This window comes from Accipiter gentilis, chromosome 27, assembly GCF_929443795.1.
Source record: "Accipiter gentilis chromosome 27, bAccGen1.1, whole genome shotgun sequence".
NCBI lineage: Eukaryota > Metazoa > Chordata > Aves > Accipitriformes > Accipitridae > Astur > Astur gentilis.
This window is the reverse complement of record NC_064906.1, coordinates 16266142-16286304: the sequence shown is the minus strand read 5'-3', so window position 1 is coordinate 16286304 and position 20163 is coordinate 16266142. Positions and strand designations below refer to the sequence as shown.

Below are 20163 nucleotides of genomic sequence, written 5' to 3'. Positions count from 1 at the left end.
TTAGAGAGTGCTTCTTTAAATGCTTATGACGGTTTGCGGGTTAACAAACCCACCCGTAACACACAAATAAACGCCCGTCGCCAGTGGTGATTTCCATTGGGTTGAACACAAGCCGGCGCAGGCGCGGGCATGTATTTGCTCATCTGAGACACAGGTGACCCAGTTGATGTCTGCTGATGTGTGGGAAGTTATCCGTCGGGGTGAGTGCTAAACCCTGCGCTCGGCGGTCCGTGCTGTGGCACTCTGCAACAGGTGCTGGCTGTAGCCGCGGTTGGAAGGCTGTCAGGTCATGCTGGAGCCTGGGTTTAGCTCGTTTATTATAGGGACTTTCGTCAACTGCTACCGATCATTTCAGACCGCTTTGTGATTCTCGAGGGATGAGGCTGCAAGTGTAGTTCATGAAAATTATATTAAACCGATCAAGCAAAACATGAAGCTTTAGCTGGAATGGCTTACGTATTGCATCTACAAACTCCACCCAAATATTAAAAGGAACTGACTTAGTGACTCGTCTTTTCATGTATCATATCATCCATCAGATAACAGCATTTCAGAAGCGCAGGAACAGGGCAGATTATTTTGATGTCTTCTGCAGCGTGCAACATAGATTTCCTTTCTCTTTTCCCCCCGTCTCTTCCCTGCCTCCAACTCCATCTCCATGTCTCTCTCTTTTCCAATTTATCTGGATTAAACAAGTCTCTGATTATTCTTTATGCCACTGCAAATAAAGTCATTTTCAGAAACAGATGTCGAAAGAGCCCAGTGAAATAATCCTGGAGGCAGATGCAGTCTTCCATAAGCTGCCAAGCGCATGGTGCAATCAAAGTGATGAAACAAAATGGAACAGGCTGCAGAAAAAGTAATTAAATTATAGTTCCATTGTAGAAGCACATTTTAAAATTACTGAGATTCAGAGCCCATAATGCTGGTATTATAGTTGAAAGAATACTTGCCATGGGTCATAAGCATTTTTTTTAACAGTTATTAATCATGCTTGACTGGAAAGACATGTGTAACCTACAACAAGCAGTGGCTGTAGTTGTGCCAAAGGAAGCTTTTGTTCCCTGAAGAGAATTGTATCAAAGGCCAGTGTGTCCTATTATTACGTGTGCAATAGCAAAGTGCAGAATCTGAAACAGGGCTTTTCAGATTTCAATACAGAGCACTGGAGGGGAAAAAAGAAAACAAGTATTGTATCTTTTTGAATACTATATGACCTCCTTTTTCTCTTACCAAGTTAACTTACTTATTGACTAAATAATAGTAAAAAAAATAAAATCTCTAAAACATCCCTCCTCTCTCTAACTTCAATAAAAATAATGCCAGGGCTCTTATAAAAACAGGGAAGAGACAGAAAATGTACAAAGTCTTGGAAACTGGAGATTAAAAAGACCTCGTCTGTTCACTCAACTCTGTTTCCATTACAAAGTGAGTCTATAGAGGAGCAGATAGAAATTTCTCAAAATTTTTTTTCCCCCGATTGCCAATATCTAAATGTTCTGTGGGAATGTGTTGATTTCCTTATTTAAAACATTAAATTAAACTTTGATAGTGACTGTCCGTACTGCCTTTGCAAAATTGTAAAATTGTGGCATTTTGGTTTTCCATTGCAAAGAGATGTATTTACTTTGAGATATATTATACATAGTAGAATATAAAACCAGCAAGTTGGAGCCTGTACAAAAATTTAGTTGTAGAAAAAGAACTTCTTTGGATTGACAAAAAATATTAAAACATACACAAACACACATACTCACAGACTCATACACTAAATTGTTTCAAAATTTGTCGGTTTTGTTCCATTTGGAATGAAAGCAAACTTTGCAAGGTGGAATTCCCTATAAAATAGGCACACTACGTGTAAATTCTCTTTAAGACCTGATCTGGCATTCCTGGTGCTGAGCGTCTCGGCTGACTGCAGTGTATTTCTTATGAGGCTTCCAGGAAGCTTCCAGCAACCTTTCTACATGGAAACACCAGAGGCAGTGCCGCTTCTGGAACATGTCATTCAGCCTGAGAGATACCCCAAATTAGTTTGGGGGGACAGATTTAGCTTTAATTTCTTCTTTTTTGGGTAGTAAAGTCACCCTTACATCAACCAGCCTCACTTGCAGCATCCTAGTTTCTCTCGTTTTCTTTGGTTCCCTCCAATATCAGTAGCCTTTTTCGAATACTGCCTCATTTCTTGGTGGCTAAGATCCACCCCCATCTTTGTATCATTTTCTGTTAGTAGTTTTTTCGACTCTCCTCTCAATGAACTCCCACTTTTTCTTTTTTGGTGGTTTTTTGTTTGTTTGTTTTGTTGGGTTTTTTCTGTGTTTATGGAGTGTCCAGAACCAAATATGAAGCAGGATATGGTTAGGTGAATGTGGTTGCTTCCTCTTCTCCTAGTATTGTAAATATCTTGGCATACATTTTTTGCACTGTGTTTCTTTTCAGGTTGTTGTCTTCCTGCTCTTCTCTTTTATAATGTCCACAGTCCTTCCAATTGACTGTCGCTAATGTGCTGCTAATGCCCTCCTCTAGTTATTGATGTAGATACTACCAAAACGTCAGTAATGCTTTTTAATTTTTTATTTGTATTTAATAGTAACCTATTCCTCAGTATGTCTCTGGAGTCTCTGCAATAAACCAGCAATTACCTTCTTTGATCTTTACTTTTTTTTTTTCTTTCAAATGAGCAAATGGACCGCTTTGTGGTCCCAAGTCAAAGTTGGGAAGGTAAGGGCAGCATCAAATCCTTCGCATTAGCACAGGTCCTGTCTTGTTTTCATAAAGAACATAGGACCAAATTCCACGTCCAGTTACATCCCTGAAACCATTAAAGGCAGCGGGGTTGCGTACCAGCAACAAAGTTACTGGACCAGCTGGGAAAAAAACCGGAATGTGAACCCTAAGTCTGCTTAAAGCACCTTTTGTAGGGAGTTCCTCCAAACACGGGGGCTTTTTTAGCGATTGTATCAGTTCGCTTCCAGAGCCCCCATCGTCTCGCTTTGCTCTCTCTGATGCTGGCTGTGAGCCCCTTCTGCCCACCCACCTGCCGCCAGCCCGACCGGGAATCCCGCACCCCCGGGTTCCCACCAAAGCTTTTCCAGCGGTGGAACGCATACGCGTATATGTATAGGTATGTACGGACGCAGGTATTGGTAAGGAGAGGGACTGAAGGGTAGACAAAAGGACAGATACTTCGTGAAGCGCTGTTTCAGCTGAGTAATTTGGTGAAGCAAATGAGTTGTTTATGCAAAACCAGGCTCTTTTCTTTGTAAAGGTTGCACAGAAGTAGCAAATGGATAGCCTTAGCGCTGCTTTTTCCCAGTGCTAGAGCAAGATGCAGCGATTCACTTTACGGCTGGCGCTTGGAAGTTATTAATAAATAAACGATTTGATTTTTCTTTGCTTTTGAATACTTCATCAATTAGACTTGCTCTGAGTTTTAAAGATTCTCCTGGTTTGAATCAGTGACAAAAACATTGACTTAAGCGGCTTAAACCTTGGCATGTGTTTGGTGCTCTACTCTGAGTATTGACTGCCCATAAAAGAGTCGTTTATTGTGGGCTGCTTGTTGGTTTTTTGGCTTGGGTTTTGTTTCTTGTTGTTAAATCTAGTTTCAGATGAAGCTCTGGGAACATACTAGGGGTTTTTACCCACCGCATAGTCTTGAGTTTCACAGTGAAGTTCGTACAATGCTATATGGTTTGACTAACCACCAGTGATGGAGAACTTAAATATTTGCCTTGTGAGCATGACTTTTGAAGGCAACAATTCCAGTGAACTGGGAGGACATTGCAACTCTGTTTTTTCTTTTCCCTTTTATCCCAGTAAACGATGGAAGTCTTCGCAGTGCTCAGCCGTGTTTGCAGCTGTTACAGCTGTGCTCCTCCTGTTGCATCCGTTTCTCCGACAATTCCAAATCCACCCTTGCCTCAAGCAAGCACGAGCGTGGTATCCCAGAAGGGAGCCACATTCCGGAGGCTAATACCAATCCCCTTGCAACAGAAGGATGGGAGCTCATCCTCTTCCCTCCCTTAGCTGCTGTATGAATTTCCTTTTTTTTTAATGAATATTTATTTTATCCATCTAGGGAGTTTGAATGGTTTTTCAAATCACAGCCTTGTAAATAACATAAGGTGATTACGAAGTGATATTTTTGCTTGTTTGTGTCAGATTCAATTATATCAATATATAATATTTTTCTGTTTAATTAGGTGAAATGTATTAGTATCATTAGCCTCTTTTCCCTAACCAACAGCCATGTTTTATACTGGATTGAGTGAAACAACTGACTCATGTTTATCGAACCGGATATGTCTACAAAAAATTTAATTACAAATAGGTTGGACAAATATATCTTCTAAGGCAGATGTCATTTCAACATTGATGGAATTATAAAAACATAAATATATTTAAATATCTGCTTATTCTGTGCCCAGTGGGAACATACTTGATGGGTTAATGTTTCCCATTAAAGAAGCTCCCATATTTCTTGGACTGTTCTACTGGTTTGGGGCATTTTTCCCTTTGATCAATAAGAAGCTATCTGTACTCTTGTATGTATTAGCAAAGAAAATTATAATTCTTCTTTACATCTGTGAGACTGTTTTTACTAAGGATAAAAATGTCATTTAAAAAATCATGCTATTCTTAATATTTGCTTATTGGATTATGCCCCAGCAATATTTTAACATTTGTCCACATCTGTTGTGTAAAAAATGTACCTTGCTTATTTTCCAGCATTTGACCGTATTCTATGCATATATGCATACTATTTAAAGATAAATATATCTTTTTACATATGTAAATAAATCTTGCTCACTTAAAATATCTTGGAAATAGACGATGTGAATGATTTCTCTCTTCTCTGAGATTTTAAAAAATGGAAAAAAGAACATCTGTTTAGGCTTGACTCTCCTTTGGTTGCAAGTGCATTTATTTTTGAATCAACAAGCAAAGTTTGTATGCCCCAGAACATTTTTAGTTGTTTTATTTGCTTTGAATTAAATCAAGGTAAATTTACAATTGAAACATTGTTTCAAAATAAAAATATTTATTATTATTAGTCATACATTTGACTTTGGGCCACAGGGATAATTTAACAAATATAACACACATTCACAATGTTTGGGTCATCAGAATCCAGGTTTTTTCCAGGATCAGGAGTGGACTGAAAATCTGTTCTTATGTGGTAGGCCATTCTTGTAAGCATCTCTGTGCTGGAGAGACGACTCTGCTCCTTTTGGTGGTCTGTTCAATTTTTTCCCCATCTTCACTGTGACTTGTATGTACATTTCTCTGTTAGATTTATTATCTCAGACCATATGGAATGATTAATGCAAGTTAGCTGGAGTGTCTGTTTCTTGGTTGAACATAAGTAAGTAAAGCAACATTTTTATTTAAAACTCGAGCAACATAAAACCAAAGATTGGAGCAACATGATGCTTAACTTGCGGGGTTTGGAGCCACCGGATGAAGTGGCAGGTGAAGCTGATTTTGTGCTCAAAGCTATGATTAGAAATCATTCTTTGGTAAATAGCTGGTCTACCACACGCATATATTGTCTTTCCTGATCCTGCAAACTGCCAGGTCCATGATAAAGCTTACAGTTAATTGCATTGTGTGCCATTAGGAAAGGAAAGAAAGCACCTTCTGCTCCATCCTGAACTCGTCGTTGAATCCTCCTGGAGGATATTTGTACAGAATAATTTACAGCAGGCTGCCACAACTTTCTTATTTGTGGAGGATTTTTTGTTTCATTAGTCTAACCATGGCGGCTTCCATCTACAGGAGCTTTTAGCTGCCTGGCTTTTTCACATACGCAGAAGAGCTAGTTGGCTAGTGGATCTGTACAAAATATTGACACGCACACCCTGCTGCTTTTTTTTTGTAGTTCATGGCAAACTGTAAAGATGCTCTCTGCATTCCTGCTACGGTAATTCTTTCTGGAATAATTACAGAAAGGAGGAAAAAAAAAGACTTAGAAAGATGGAAGAAAGGTAGAAGAATTACTGTGTTTTCCACCTGGAAATTATTTACTCCCCACAGGATCCCAGATCTGTTTGGCATTTGCTGAAGGCCGTTATACAGCTTTTCTAGATTTCTTGAGACTTGATTTCCAGGCATTTGATAGCATTTATTACCTGTTTGACAAGTGATGTTTTCTGAAGGGATAACTTTCTCTATTTTGGCAAAGTGTGTAGCTGTCTTTTCACACACAGCATAACATTTTTATATTAATTTATATTAGATAAGTATTTCATCATTGAATATTGATATTAGGAAATAGTTTTGTGAACAACGAGGCAATAGTCTTTATTGTGCTTCTGTGAGTTTTCTTCCTGTAGTAAAGTCATGATGCCATATTGTTTACTCAAAAGGCTTTACAGAAAATGTTGTAAGTAGAAGCGTCAATAAATATGTTGCTGTTCATTTCCTTTAATTAATCAAAAAGGCAGCAGCCAGCGTCCTTGGCTGAAGCATATGCTTTTTGACCAGCATGAGGAAAAATTTAAAGAATGGAGTTCATATATGTCAAGTTCAGCAGCTAAACATTCATCAGCTGAGAAGAGAAAAAATAAGTCTCTCATCTTTTGCTGTTCTCTTCAAAGGATTATTTGACATCTAGTGATCTTCAGCAAACAAGACGTTAGTCGTCCAGAGTAAGGGCATTTCTTGGTTTAGGGAGAACACAAAGACAGCTTCTTCTATAGATAGGATAGGTTCTTCCTCTCACAAAATAGCGTTAACATATCCCTCAAGGAAAAACTAGTACCGCTTTACATACTTCATAAAATTACATTTGAAAGGCAGCACTCCTGGAGTCTTGCCAGCTTTTCACTTGCTATTGCCTTCAAAAGTTGTTCTGCTATTTTTTCAATCTGTTATTTCCTTATCAGTTTCACTCCTTTGCCAACCCTGCTGCTTCCAAATAGATGTAGTAACTACAGAGCTTAGCATATCAGAGATACAGAGATTTTTACAATAATTAGTAAAAGGAGCACGTGGCTTGCTAAGGTGTGTAACTGTCTTGTTGGTAGCTGCTAGCTCATGGAATAATGTGCTGCTCTTTAGTGCCCTTTGACTTTTGAGCTCATATTTTACTACTTTTTTTTGTAAAAGAGATATTTTCTATTTCTGTTTGTAAACCCACTTGCTGTTCTTTCAGTGGTCCATGTTCAGGTTACTTTCCTGTTGGTTAATTTTTACTTAGATCTCTTTGAGCATGTGATTTATGAATTTCCTTTCGTTCTCTCTAGTGTTTGTTCAAATTTCGTTCTTGAGGTATTCCTTTATCTTCTCTTATCTTTTTAGTGAAAACCAGCTGACACACACACACCCGCTTTGGTCTGCTAACACAAAGAATTAATTTTCTCAGTTCTGGATTTTTGGATCCATCCCAACTATCAACTTAAAATGGGCCATGATATGACAATTTAATGGAGCCAGGTTCTGCGGATCTTGTTCACTTCATTAAGGAGTTAGAGATTAACATTAAATCTATTTGGGGATATAAATGATCAAGATGTGAATAAAATGTATAATCTCATTCCTTTGTGTACAGTCCTCTAATAATTTGGGAGGCAGAACTGGTAAAGGAGAAAGGTTAATACTGCACCTGCTTCTTTAGCTATTGTTCATTAATCAGATTCCCCTGGTGAGCTCTCTGTGTAAAAATGGAGTGCTTCAAAGTGTGATTTCTCCTTTTCCAAATAGTTATTATTGGGAGAGAAATCCTTTGAAGAGTTGTCATTGTTATTACTGTTAAGTTATTGTGGGCATCCTGTGAGCTTTTTGTTCTTAGTAACCTCACAGCGATATGGTTTAGTAACAATAAATGTCTTCATCCTTCAGTTGACACAGAAACTGAAGATGTGTATGTTTAGCAAATGGCCAGTCGTCGTCTTTTGCTTCAGCTGAGACAGTAAATAGCTGCTGATTGTTATCACTTTTCACAGTTTCTGAAAAGAAGTTCCTTGAAACAAAATAATACAACTGGAGCTGGTTTTGCTTTTGATTTCACTTTGGGCTGTGCCTTTATTATTTTTTTTTAAGCTTCTGCCAGTGTTTTTCTGTATAATTACACTGTTTAGTCCTTTGACATCCAGAGATGCTACTTTCAAGTGAAAAGCCATAGATAATAAATGCTTAGCTTATCAGAGAACTTGAAAGCAAAGTAGTTATTTCTTCAATTGATAGCATGAACCTTTCTGTGGCAGACAGCTTATTTTTAATTTTAAACCTTACCTATAAAGCTGAATCTGTCAATTTCTATTGATAATGTCATCAGTTCTTATCCTGTAGTAATTTTATGTTCCTTTCGGTCTCCTTCTCCTTTCCTGTATTCCCTCCAGTTTAAATGAAAGACTAAAATCATGTAAGTAGCATAAATCTGTCCCCGAAGAACTCTGCTCTGCTGAAAGCACAGGTCCTTTCTTCTCGTGATGATCCCTGGCAGTGTGCTTCTTCCAATTCCCGGGAGGTCTCCCTCCACCTGCAGGCTTCTGATCAAGAGGACTTAGCTACAGCCTTTTCATGGCTTCCTGTGTTTCAGTTTTCTCTGTTCTTTTTTGTTCACTCTTACTATCTTTTTTTTTCCTCTTTTTCGGTAATAACACTTTTAAAAAAAAAAAAAGAATTCTTGCTAAATAAACCAAACTCTGAACTATTTCTTCAAAACATCAGTGTGTTACTGTCCGACTTCCAACTCTTCATAACTCAGGATAATCTCTTTGTCTTCAGGTTACTGTGCTCGCGTCTTAGTCTCCTTGTTCAGCTCCTGTCTTTGCCTGCCCCCATCCCTATGGGTTTATCATGTGCTTAGCTACCCCTCCTTTGGGATGTTTCCATGAATTATGGAAATGACAGATTTACTGTGAGAGGCTGGATGTTCTTATGTTTCCTTTATTGAAGTTTTCTTCTAAACCTACCGATACATGGGAACTAGATGACTGCGTTTGTGTGTCCTCATTTAAATTAGACATGGCTTCTGCTGAATGTCACTATAATTTCCCCCATTCTTTTTTCTTTGTTAGAAACGTTTTTTTCTTCCAGTGGAGCAACTGGAATTTGGTTTTTTGAATTTCATCTGTAGATTGTTCCTTGCTTTCTTCATAATTACATCTTTCTGTTGATGGTGATGAAGCACCATAATTAGGTTCAAGAGTCCCTTTTGAGCTCAAGCACAAGGAATGCTGTGCTGGGTGCTCTGACCAGTTTCATCTTTCCTGACAGGCTCAGATTTAACAACCATACAATCAAGATTTCACGTATCAGAGCAGGCTTCCTCCTTCAATGTTTTCAGGTGGTTCTTACTTCCACTTTGATTCTTCTCACGTCATTCTCCGTATCAGCCATCCGAAGCTTCATTTTTCTCTTTCTCCCTGCCTTTCTCCTTCTCTCTGCATCTCTTTCCTTTCCAGCACACCTCTGTGACTGTGCAGCTCCGTCCCATTTCACCACGTGCACGCTCTTTCTCTCCCTCCTCCCTCTCATTCCTCTGGATCTTCCAGATGAGTAGCTTTCTTGGCAGATTCACAGATGTCAAATAATTTATTGTGGCTTTAAACTCAGAGATCAGTTGCCTGATGTCCACCTTGGTACTATGTTGATTTTATTCATCTTTGGCATCCCTGCCTGTTGTGGAGTCAAAGGCTTTCTTATCCTGCGTGCCTGAAGTGGTCACCTTAGAGATTTAAAACATTTTTTATTTTTTTTTTCAGCACGGTGCAGCCATATTCTCTGCAATAATCTGCTTATTTTCTTGGGAGAGGATTAGTGAGCATGAGGAGTAGGAAGCAAGGGGGTCATGAGGTTGACTTTCCATGGCTTCAGGCAGCAATTTCACACTACCCCCTCAGCCACGTGGATTCCTAACCTCCGTGTCTGTGCGTGCGTGTGGGTTGTGGCACTGCCCTTTGGCTGTATAGTTCTTCTTGTAGCTTTTATTAATTCAGTGAAATCCTTGAGAGAAACTGTGGTGTTCTTTTTGGTAGTCTGATGAACACGTGGCTTAGGTGCTTGTTGGTTTAGTCGCTTAATCTACCAACGATTATTGAAAAACCGTCTTAGAAAATTGATGGTCCTTATGTAATGAACAGTGAGCATATAGGACATGCCATTTTTGGGATAGCTAATATTAAAAGTGTATAGAAACGCATACTTACAGACAAAAGGCATTTGCATGACACTACATGTCCATTTTATCGGAGTTTTCAAAAGGTTGTTTGGGGGTTTTTTTTAATGCATATAGGTGCCCTTTTCTACCTAAAGAGAAATTTTCACTTTTTACATGTTAAACAGCAGTGGAAGTGTCCTCAGAAGTTCACGCTCAGCCCCACAGGAGGCAAAGATCTGCTGTTTGCTGGGAACTATCTGATGTTATCTACTTGCCTTCGTTCCCTGGGCATGATATTTTTTTTTTTTTTTTTGCTCGTTACCTGGAGCTGCAGAGCCCTGGATCTTGGATTTTGTGCATTCTGGTCCATTCCCCTCCCAAGGTCAGAAGGAGGATGTTGTCCAGCTGTCCTCCTGTCGTTGCCAGCTCTCTGCTGAAGGCAGAGTAAAATGGATAAACCCTCACTTCTAACATTCAGCTATGCCATTGACTGTATCTGTCTGTACGAGGCTCTCTGCTCACCTGTGGAGTCCCCTGACTTTCCTCTGGCATCAGGAAAAGCGTGACATATTGATTTTTTTCATAGTCTGAGACTCAACGCTCCCAGCACCCGGAATAGCCACGAGACCTCATCACACAGAGCTTGAGAAAGGAAAGCCTTATGTATTTAGCCTTCTCTTTGCTCACGTAGACACACGCGTAAGGCAGGAACATAGTAAATTGTTTGAAATGCTGATTTTGCAAAGGAGAGGGAAATTATTTTACTGATTTAATATTCATGATGTGCTCATATATTACAGCAGTAGGTTTATAAATACATAGATGTATTGCTGGCTGGTAGGAGGCTTTGTAGAGGAAACCACTCTCTTCCTTGTGCCGTGGTCTGACCCCTGCATGCACACAGAGATCTAGCCCGGCACGTGTTTGCAACGATGCCTGCGGAAAAATTGGCTGTAATTAGTTAAAAATAATAAAGTACAACAAGGCATTTTATTTTAATCTGTCTTTAAAAGTTAAATACTCGGGTAATTAACAGTTGTGTAGGTTTACTTTATAAATCTGTAAATCTTTTAGCGGAATACTTGGACTCTCAGGACAACTGGGGCAGTTGTAAATGACCTGGCATAGTAAAAACTCTTCTCTCTTCATGGTATATGTGTAGGTTTCTTGTATTCTTCCTTATCATGTGAGGTTGCCTTTTTTAATTCATTCCCTTTGTATCTCACACAGCTGCCTAACTCCTTGCAGGCACACACGCTCCCAGCCCTCCCCCAGACATCTGTTCTGTTTCTCAGTACCAGGTGCCAGAGTTTGAGCTTGTTGGGAGGTGGGGCAAAGACAAAATCCTTTAAAAAAAATTAGATGGCAGTGATATTTTTAACAGTATTTGTGGTGGAATTTCATTTTTCACTTCTGGGTTTAAAAAGAACCCAAAAGGCTTTAGCTAAAAAACACAGATTTTTTTTTTTTTTTCCTTTTCTTTTTTTTTTTTTTTCTCCAGGTTTTCTGTGGAAATGGCTAGGCCTGGGTAGCGGTGAGTTTGTTTTCTGAGAAAAGGCTTTCCTCCCAAATTTTTCCCAAAGTGAGCATACTGCTGTAACATCACAGCAGTAAAAGGTCATAGCAACTGTAAGCCTGTATCTAGTCTGGGATTATTTTTCCCACTTGGGAATACATTTTATTAGAAACATAGCTGTACCTTCATCGCTAAATTTTGGTCCACAGAAGGTCTTAAATACCTTGCTTCTACTTGAAACACACCCGTTATGTGAAATCTTCCAAGCATACCCTAAGGTACCATGAGTTTCTAGAGATCTCAGATGGCCAGTATTCCTCCCATAAAGTCCAGAACGCTGCGATCTGTTCTACTGTTTATGCACCAAAGTGTTCCTGTTTGGCGTTTTGGTTTGGGTTTGGGGGTTTTTTTTTGACAGAGCCTTGGGACATTTTCTTCTCGCCCTCTTGCACACATGGTGCATCAGAGACATGGTCAGGCTGCTTCTGTTTTCTGCCTTCTCACCCAGGCACCTTGCTTTTCTCTTCTGCTTTTCTCCGTCTGGATAGGTGATATGGGATGTAAGTGATAAGCCTAGAAATGTGAAATAAATGGGATTTATTTCAGCGGCTGTGGGCTGGGTGGTGGAGCGTATGGTATGAAATACACCGAGTCCATCCTGAGTTAGGGAAAATCAACTTTGGCAATGGAGCAGGTAGGCAGGAGCTGCTCTGTGGTAGCAACTAATGAATTTGCCTTTAGGAAGGAGGAGTTTAAGTTGTTCTTTCTCCCTCTTTCTTTTCACTTCTCTCCAAGCACGTCTGCCTCTTATTCTTGCAGTCACTGAAGGCACAGAAGCTCTCTGTGGCCCTAAGTACTCCTGCAGAGACTTGGAGAAAACTCGGCATCTTCCAGTGTACTTCCCAGCAGCAAAAATATCAGGAGTGGCTTGGCCACTCGCAGGCTCAGGCTGAAGCGAGAACCATCAGCCACCAGAGGAGTGACTGTCTGGGATGGTCTTCAGATAACGCGCAGAGGGCAAAATGTGTAACGTGGGGAACTGACAGTCAGCAGATTTAAGCCAGATGAAGTGGAGCGCTTTTTCCCACACTAATAATTAATTTGTGAGGCCAGAACTTTCAGAGACCAGATGTATGGATTCAAGAAGATTAGACAAATTCACGCTCAACTGAGATGGGCTTTACTTTGGTCTACTATGTCAGTGCTTAGTGGCTCTTAAGATGGAGATTAATCAGTGGATGAAACAGTCTGCATGATACTACCTCTGGTGTTTTTAGGGGAATGATCTCGTAGGTCCCTCCAGTAATTTGGTCCCATGCCTGAGCAGTGGCTACAAGGGGACAATAGCCTGTCACCCCGGTGAGACACCGCTGTACGCTCCGAGCCACAAAATGGTTGCCCCTAGGGGTCCTCATTAGCCAGTGCCCAAGCCAGTCAAATTTTTGGGAAGCTCCAAGGTGCAAAGCTAATAGGGTTGTCATTAAGGGATGGTTACTGAGAGGCGTGATGTCTGTTTAAGGGTTTTATGCTCTATAAGATAGGCCTGAAAAGGACAAAAGCGAATAAGGAGTCTCTAAGCCTTTTCTACTGGGGAATTTGCCTGCCCTTGGTACTATTCCTTCCTGCCCCCATTTTTGCTTGTACCGATAAATGTTCTTGCATGAGTAATCTCATAACGCATCTTGTTTATCCCTTCAAAGCCAGTCCTTGCAGCTTTCATTAGCATTTTAGGATATTTAGGACTTTGTAAATGACTGAAAATCTGCAATTTGTCATTAGGAATTAAGAAAAATCTTTCTTCTACTTAGGACTAAAGCTCAGCTTTGGTCTTTGAGGGTCTGAGCCACCTCTGGGCCTGGTAGACAAAAACAAAGTCAGACAGTGCCCAGATTTACAGCAGCAAGTGGCTCTTAGTTACTCAGATGTCTTTGATAATGTGTCATCCACTGTTGCTGGCAGAGATCAGTGTTTAGGCTCAGAATTAATTTCTCTCTAGCTGGAGAGAAAACAAAAATATCTTGTCTGCAAGAGCAGAAAGAGAAAGAGGTAGTAACAGGGAGAGAAATGAAAACAGCACCAGGCATGTGTAAAAATGCAGATAGATATATATATGGTTAACAAAGAGAAAATGCTGTTCAGAAGAAAACGCAGTATTTCACTCTGTTGTGCTCTGTACTTTCAGCTTTGAAATACAGGAAGTTTAAGAGAATTTTTAAGGTTTCAAAGGGGAGTTTATCTTGTAATTGGTGAAGGGCTAAAGAGTTGGTCAGGGAGGGATAATAATCAAAGGAGCCTTTTCAGCACTAAACTGTAGTCCAGAAAATCAAAGGGAGGAATGTTAATTGGTTTGTACAACATGATATTCTCAGTTCAGAGTAGCTTCAGCCGCTCAATGGTACTTTTTCTTTTTCTCTCCCTTTCTTTGTAGGTTGATTAAGTGAATAGAAGCAAAAAGAAGAAAAACGAAGCTGCTTCCAAGTATTGAAGATACAAGGCCAGGATGAACACGAAGGACACAAAAGTGACTGAAGGAGGTCTCAATGTCACGCTTACCATACGCCTTCTCATGCACGGCAAGGTGAAGCATTTACTGTCGCCACAGCAGTTGCCTGTGTATTGAGCGAGTGTGTGCAGTTACCGTCAGAACCTGACGGGGCCGTTAACAGAGGGTCCGCTCCTCCTCCTCCCGCTTGAGTCAAAACCACCGTTGCCATCACTGAAAAATCACCCGCTGCCTTCCAAGGCATCACACTTAAGTTTGCACTGCAACCCGGGTTCATTGGCATGAACCCCGTCTGTAAAAAAAACCGTTTTGAGCAGATCCGGCGGCAAAAAAAGAGTTCTTTCACTGATAGTTAGCCAAATGTGGCAGACCCTTGCATAAGGCTGACCTGCATACGGTTTGCCTTTCTCATCATTTGCTGGATTTTTTTGCAGGGTTTTTTTAAGATACCAGAACATTGACTTGCGTGAAATAACTGACACAGAATTACTGTCTATTTCTGTTGAACGCAAACGGGATAGTTCTTCATTATTCCGATGTAACATCTTATTAGAGCGAACCCCCTGATATACCAAGCATTCATCCAGGTCCCCTGCGGGTTTGATTTGGAAGGTTGACTGTCATTTCGTTTCTGTCCAGCGCAGCACTTAAGCATGCAGATAAGTGTGAAATCTGTGCCATGGACAAAGTGCCAATTCAGTGTTGTCAGACTTAACAGTCTGATAGCCGTTTATTTCACATTGCCAGATCACAAAATGGGCTTTTAATTAAAAAACACAATTCATAGGATCATTTGTATTAGTTGCATCAGGCAACAGCGGGCGTTTTTAGGCTTAATGAATGAATGTTATATAAAGGAGGTGGTTTTGGCCCTTTCTTAACAAGGAACAGTGAAAATATATATATATATATATATGTATCTCATTCTGGAGATCAAATTTGTATATATACATCTAAAAAGTATTTTTACTCCTAGAATTTAATTTAATAACTAAAAATACATTTACATTTTCAAACAGTGCATGCTTTCAACGAATGGCATGAACGCACATATGATATACCCATAGCAAAAATAGGAGACTAAGGTATCTCCCTTTGTATTTTACTTATCGAGCTGCTAAGAAGTATGAGGGGGTACATTTTAAGTTTGCAAATGAAGAAAGTCAGAAATTAGGTTATGTCAGATCAAATTATGTATTTTCTCAGAAATAATCTGTTTTGTTTGATTTTTTTCCCCTGAAATATTCAGCTTCAGGCAGGCATCTGGTGTGTAAAATCTGCATCTTAAATAGGGATCTGTCAAACAAATTTAATAACAGTCTCTCTTACCAAACCCACCTAAAATCTGTATGCATGTCTACACTCAAAATTAGGTCTTAAGGGTTGATTCTACCAGCTTCTGATCCCAATCCAGAAAAATGTTTGAACACATCCTTATCCTGGCGGGTACATGTAGCCCTACTGGTTTCAGTCAAATTCCCATGTGCTTAGGCATGCTTTTTTTCAGCCTCTGTCAGACATATCTGCTTCTTTCAGAATCATGCTTTTAAAGCAAAAATCAAATATCTGTCATTTTCAGGACATTTTAGTTAAACTGCAGATGGGGGGGGGGGGGTGTTGAAACAAAAAAAAAATTTGAAATCAGAAATTAAATTAGAAAAAGCTACTTTTCTGTGTTAAACATCAATGGTTGGGTATGCAACCACTTTTAAAGATAACAGATGTTATGTGTCCAATCTTCAATGCATATGTAGCCCCAAGTGTCTAAATTAAGCCCATAAAAGCTATGAAGTTCAAATTTTAAGCGGGAGTATACCATGCATCCTCCGTTAACAAGGCACAATGGGTATACTGTTAACTCTACTATGCTCTAATCACATATCCTATTGTGCCTAAGTATTGCAAAGAGTACGTTAAATCAGAATTTATTTTGGTGATAAAAGTCAGACCCTTATGGTTTCTTTGATGTCATTTCTGTGATTTAGAAATGATAATACAGAAGAATGAAGGATGTCTGAGTCAATATGAGCTCAGTGTGAGAAGGTCACTCTGAAAGCTGTATGTGCCTCTGAAAAAGAAGAAGAAACATTTTTCTAAGGCTCTTCCTTAAGATTTGTTGTGGTAATGACATCGGTGGAAATTGCTGATCTTTAATTAGTATTTCTAGACAAAACAATTAACTGAAGCAGAGCTGGAGCTGTAAATAACTGGTCATAACTTGAAAGAGGCGAATTAAAAGGTGGGTTTTAAAAATACCAGTAGCAAACTGGGTTCAGTTAGATAATTTTAAAGTAAGATAATTTTAAAGTTATTTATTTATTAGTGTGTTTCATGGAAATATGAGGGTCTGTCGCCACTGACCTTAACTCCGTCTCTAAACCTTTATTACCAGTGTACCTTTGCATAGGGAAGGTCTATGTGCTTTGTGATATTTGTATTTGTTTTGATTGAAAGTCCGTAACTTGTGCTACTGTGCTTAGTTATCTCGGCTGTAAATCCTGCAGACTTAGGGAATTTGGGGTATGTATTTTTCTTGTGATTTGTATAGGGGCTTTAAGTCAAGGATGGACATCTTAATTAGGCAATTAAGCTAAATTCTATACCTGCAGACAGAAAAATTGGGATTTGTATGAACGGACAGACCTCTGCAAGAGGATAGGGAATAAAAAAAGCATCTTTAACAACAACAACCAAAACAAGTGGCAAAAAAATCAAAGGCAACATCAGCGTCTGGTGAAAGGAAAAGAGATGGGAGCTCAGTCCCGAGCTCCGGAACAACCCAGGATCAGTGCTTCCCTGCGGGTGGGATACCTCTCCTCATCACCTTTCCTTTATCGTGCCTTGGGGAAAGAAGCGGCTGTAGGTCCAGCTGAGCTCTGGCGGGGCTTTGTGCAGCATCCTTCGGAAGAGGCTGGGATGGCCGCCTGGAGGACCAGCTCGGCCGCTCTTCCGCGGAGTAGCAAGATTTGGGAGCAGCTGGCTGGCGACGAGGGAAGGCACAGCCTTGATTTTCTCAGGGCAGAAAATGTAATCTTAAGGGAAGGCACCAGGGGGTTTTTCCACCTGTGGAAGCAGCAAAAAAGCTAACCACTGCGAGGTATAAAAGGTTAACCTCGGGGTAAATGTTTCCAGGGCCTGATATGAAAGGTGTCCTCCTGAGCCAGGACTTCAGAGAGCGTGTGATGGTGTAAGATGAAAAGCCTAATTTTCATCTTACGCCGCGTTCCATCAGTAAAAAGGCTACGATATGATAGCGTGACGGCCCTGAAGAGAAACCGGGAGCCACACAGAACATTTGTCGTACTTTCCTGCGATGAATTAGAGGGCAGGTGTTAGGGAGTACGCGACAAGGGCAGGCAGCGCTCGGGTGTTCTTCACATCCACAGAGAAGCAATTGTGGGAATTTTAAAAGCAAAATTAGGAAAAACTAGTTAGGCGGATGTGTGAGGAGGGAAGGAGGCAGCCCGGGAACGCCGCACCATCCCTTACTGGAGGCTTTTAAGGACAAGTTAGACAAAAATGAATATACCCTGTAAAGCTGCCATGGCACTGCAGCCTCTGCTGCTCGGGACCTTTCTGACCGAGTTACCTGAATGCTGCTCCGGAGAGGGCAGGAACGGAAGAGCCTTTTGAAACATGTCCAGGAGTTGGGTATATAGGGTATATTAAATAATGCAGAGATGCATTTTCATCTTTTATTAATGAGAAAGATGCACCACATTAAGGAATAAAACCGTTTCATGCATTTCAGTAGAGAAAAACAGGGAATAGGGACTGGGGCTGTTTACATTGCCCTACTTCCGTATTTTCCATCTAATTCATGCTGTTTCTTGAAGTAAAATAAGTAAAACCACTGTGTAGGGCAGACGAGTGAATGGGTACGGATATTTTAGTACCTTTGTCTGCTTTAAAAGTATAATTTCTGGGCAGGATTAGAATATTGCAGGGGTTGCAGGATTTCTGCTTCCAGCAAAGGCAAAAGTGGCAGCATTTACCCAGATCAGATCAACATTTTTGAAGGGCTTAAGGAACACAAATTGAGTGTGTCTGCATTCATGGGCAAACAGTCCCCAGCTATCAGATCTCTCTGTAAGGAGAGGCAGAGCTCAGGCTCCAAAAGAAATGTACCTTTTACTTTTTCTTCCTTTTTTAATTTTTACCAAAATCAAACTTCTTTTGGCTACCTGCATGTTACAGGGTCTTTGATGGAGCTCGATGTTTCTTATCGTTGTTTGCTCACTCTGTGTTGAATTTTTTATTCCCGTAGCTTGTGGCTGGGTTTTTTTTCTTGCTTACTGCCACAGGTAATGAGGTTGGAAGATGGTAGAAAATTGTAGCCTTGCCCACAGGTATCTGCCAACATGCCTTAGTAATTGACATCTACAGTGCTCCTCTTCTAGTTTTGGTCAGTTCATACCCAGAAAGAAATAACTCTTGAAAAAGCACCTACTTTGACTATACTGGATAATGATTACATGATTTTGGACTGGTTTGGATTTGTACACAGCCAGTGGTAATAGGCTGATTAAGACCCTAAAGACTCACCGTTAAAGGTTAATTTTAGATGTGGATGGTAAAGAGACTGTGCTGGTCGAAAGACATTAAATTTCAGAAAAGCAGCTTAATGGAGATTTAAAAGTCAGGTCCACGAGGTGGAACAGGAGAAAATGTTCAAATGTGCCAGCATGGAAAGGGCAGCAGGGTCACGAATCCACTTTGGTCTCCATCTCGTAGTGGTGGCACAGGAGTTTCTGTTTCCTCCCTCCAGTACAAACCTGCAGAAGTAAAAATGCAGCGTTTCCAAAGACGCCGTGTGAAGGTGTGCGTCGATGAAGGCATACTGGGTGCAGTGAAGTCTGCAAGACACCTGTGTAGACTATATTAATACATTGAATCCGAGGAATCTTTTAGAGAAAGGGGAAGGAGTTCAGAAATAGGAAACAAAATGGATTAATAAAGTCAGATGGTTGGGAAGAAGGAGGAAATCATTTACAGGTAGGATGAAGGAGGGAAGGGAAAACCGGCAGGGAAGCAGGACTCTTGCCAAATACCGAGAGGTGTAAATTGGAGAGTTGAGGCAATTAACTGGAGAAGGTAATTTAGAAGATACATGTGCAGTGAGAGAAGGAAATCTGGAAAGCATAAAAGGCTGAAAGGCATCAGATGTGGCAGTGCCTAGAGAGTGGCACATTTGGGATACGCTGAGTTGGAGAGGAAAGCTATTGCAGCAGAAGCATATGCAATTTTGGATGTATAGCATTGGTGCATCGTGGGGCAAAGAGAGGGTAATTACCTTACTGTTCTTCTGGCAAAATCACACCTGCGGTTCTGTGCTCAGCAGCAGGTGCCACGTGTGTGAGTGATGTTGAAGACGGAGCAGAGAGGGAATTTGCAGAAAAATAACAAAATTTTAGGAGGCTGAGGAGACTGTGTCTAGCTTTCTTCAGACATTCTCATAAATACCTGGAGAGCATTAATACGAGTGTAATGGGGTGTCATTATTTTGAATGATACAAGTGCTTGTGGCTGGCAATAATGGGATAAAATATATTTTTGAAAATAAATCCTAATAAGGGAGTCCCAGGAGAAATTCCTGGCATTGAGATTTTTATGAGGTTCTAGAAGTCTCCTAAGCAGATTTTAAACATGTCTGGGGAAGAGCAGCACGGGTATTATGTAGAATGTATAATCTGCATTGATGGAGGAAAGGTACGATGACTGAGTGGAGCTTTTCCTTCGCTGTTACCATTTGCTCAATGGTGTATTTCTCATAGTTTCAGCAGTAGTGAATTAGAAAAATATACCTTCAGTCAAATGTTCAGGTTTGGACAAAACCCTATGAGTGCCTTGATTTTTAGGTGCTAATCTTCCAGTACTCAAAGCTTAATTTTAGTTGCCCTGAGGAACTCTGTCTCCCAATGGTTTCAGCAGGATCAGTGGGTGCCCTGTGGCACTGGAAGGACTGGTTACAGTGCACTTACATCCAGCTTCAGTGGTCACTTTCAGACATGTTGGTGATTATTTTATGATGCTATA

At 40.3% G+C, this 20163-nt stretch overlaps 1 protein-coding gene across 12 annotated transcripts in view; it reads left to right on the top strand.

Annotated features, from left to right (window-relative positions):
* LOC126051298 (poly(rC)-binding protein 3-like) overlaps nucleotides 1–20163 on the top strand; it is a 520061-nt gene that overhangs the window by 442971 nt on the left and 56927 nt on the right. For all 12 annotated transcript variants that reach the window (XM_049830413.1, XM_049830414.1, XM_049830415.1 and 9 more), the window contains one exon: nucleotides 14053–14202. In XM_049830413.1, the coding sequence (XP_049686370.1) occupies nucleotides 14125–14202 (78 nt within the window). In that variant the 5' untranslated portion in view covers nucleotides 14053–14124. The remainder of the gene's footprint in view (nucleotides 1–14052; nucleotides 14203–20163) is intronic.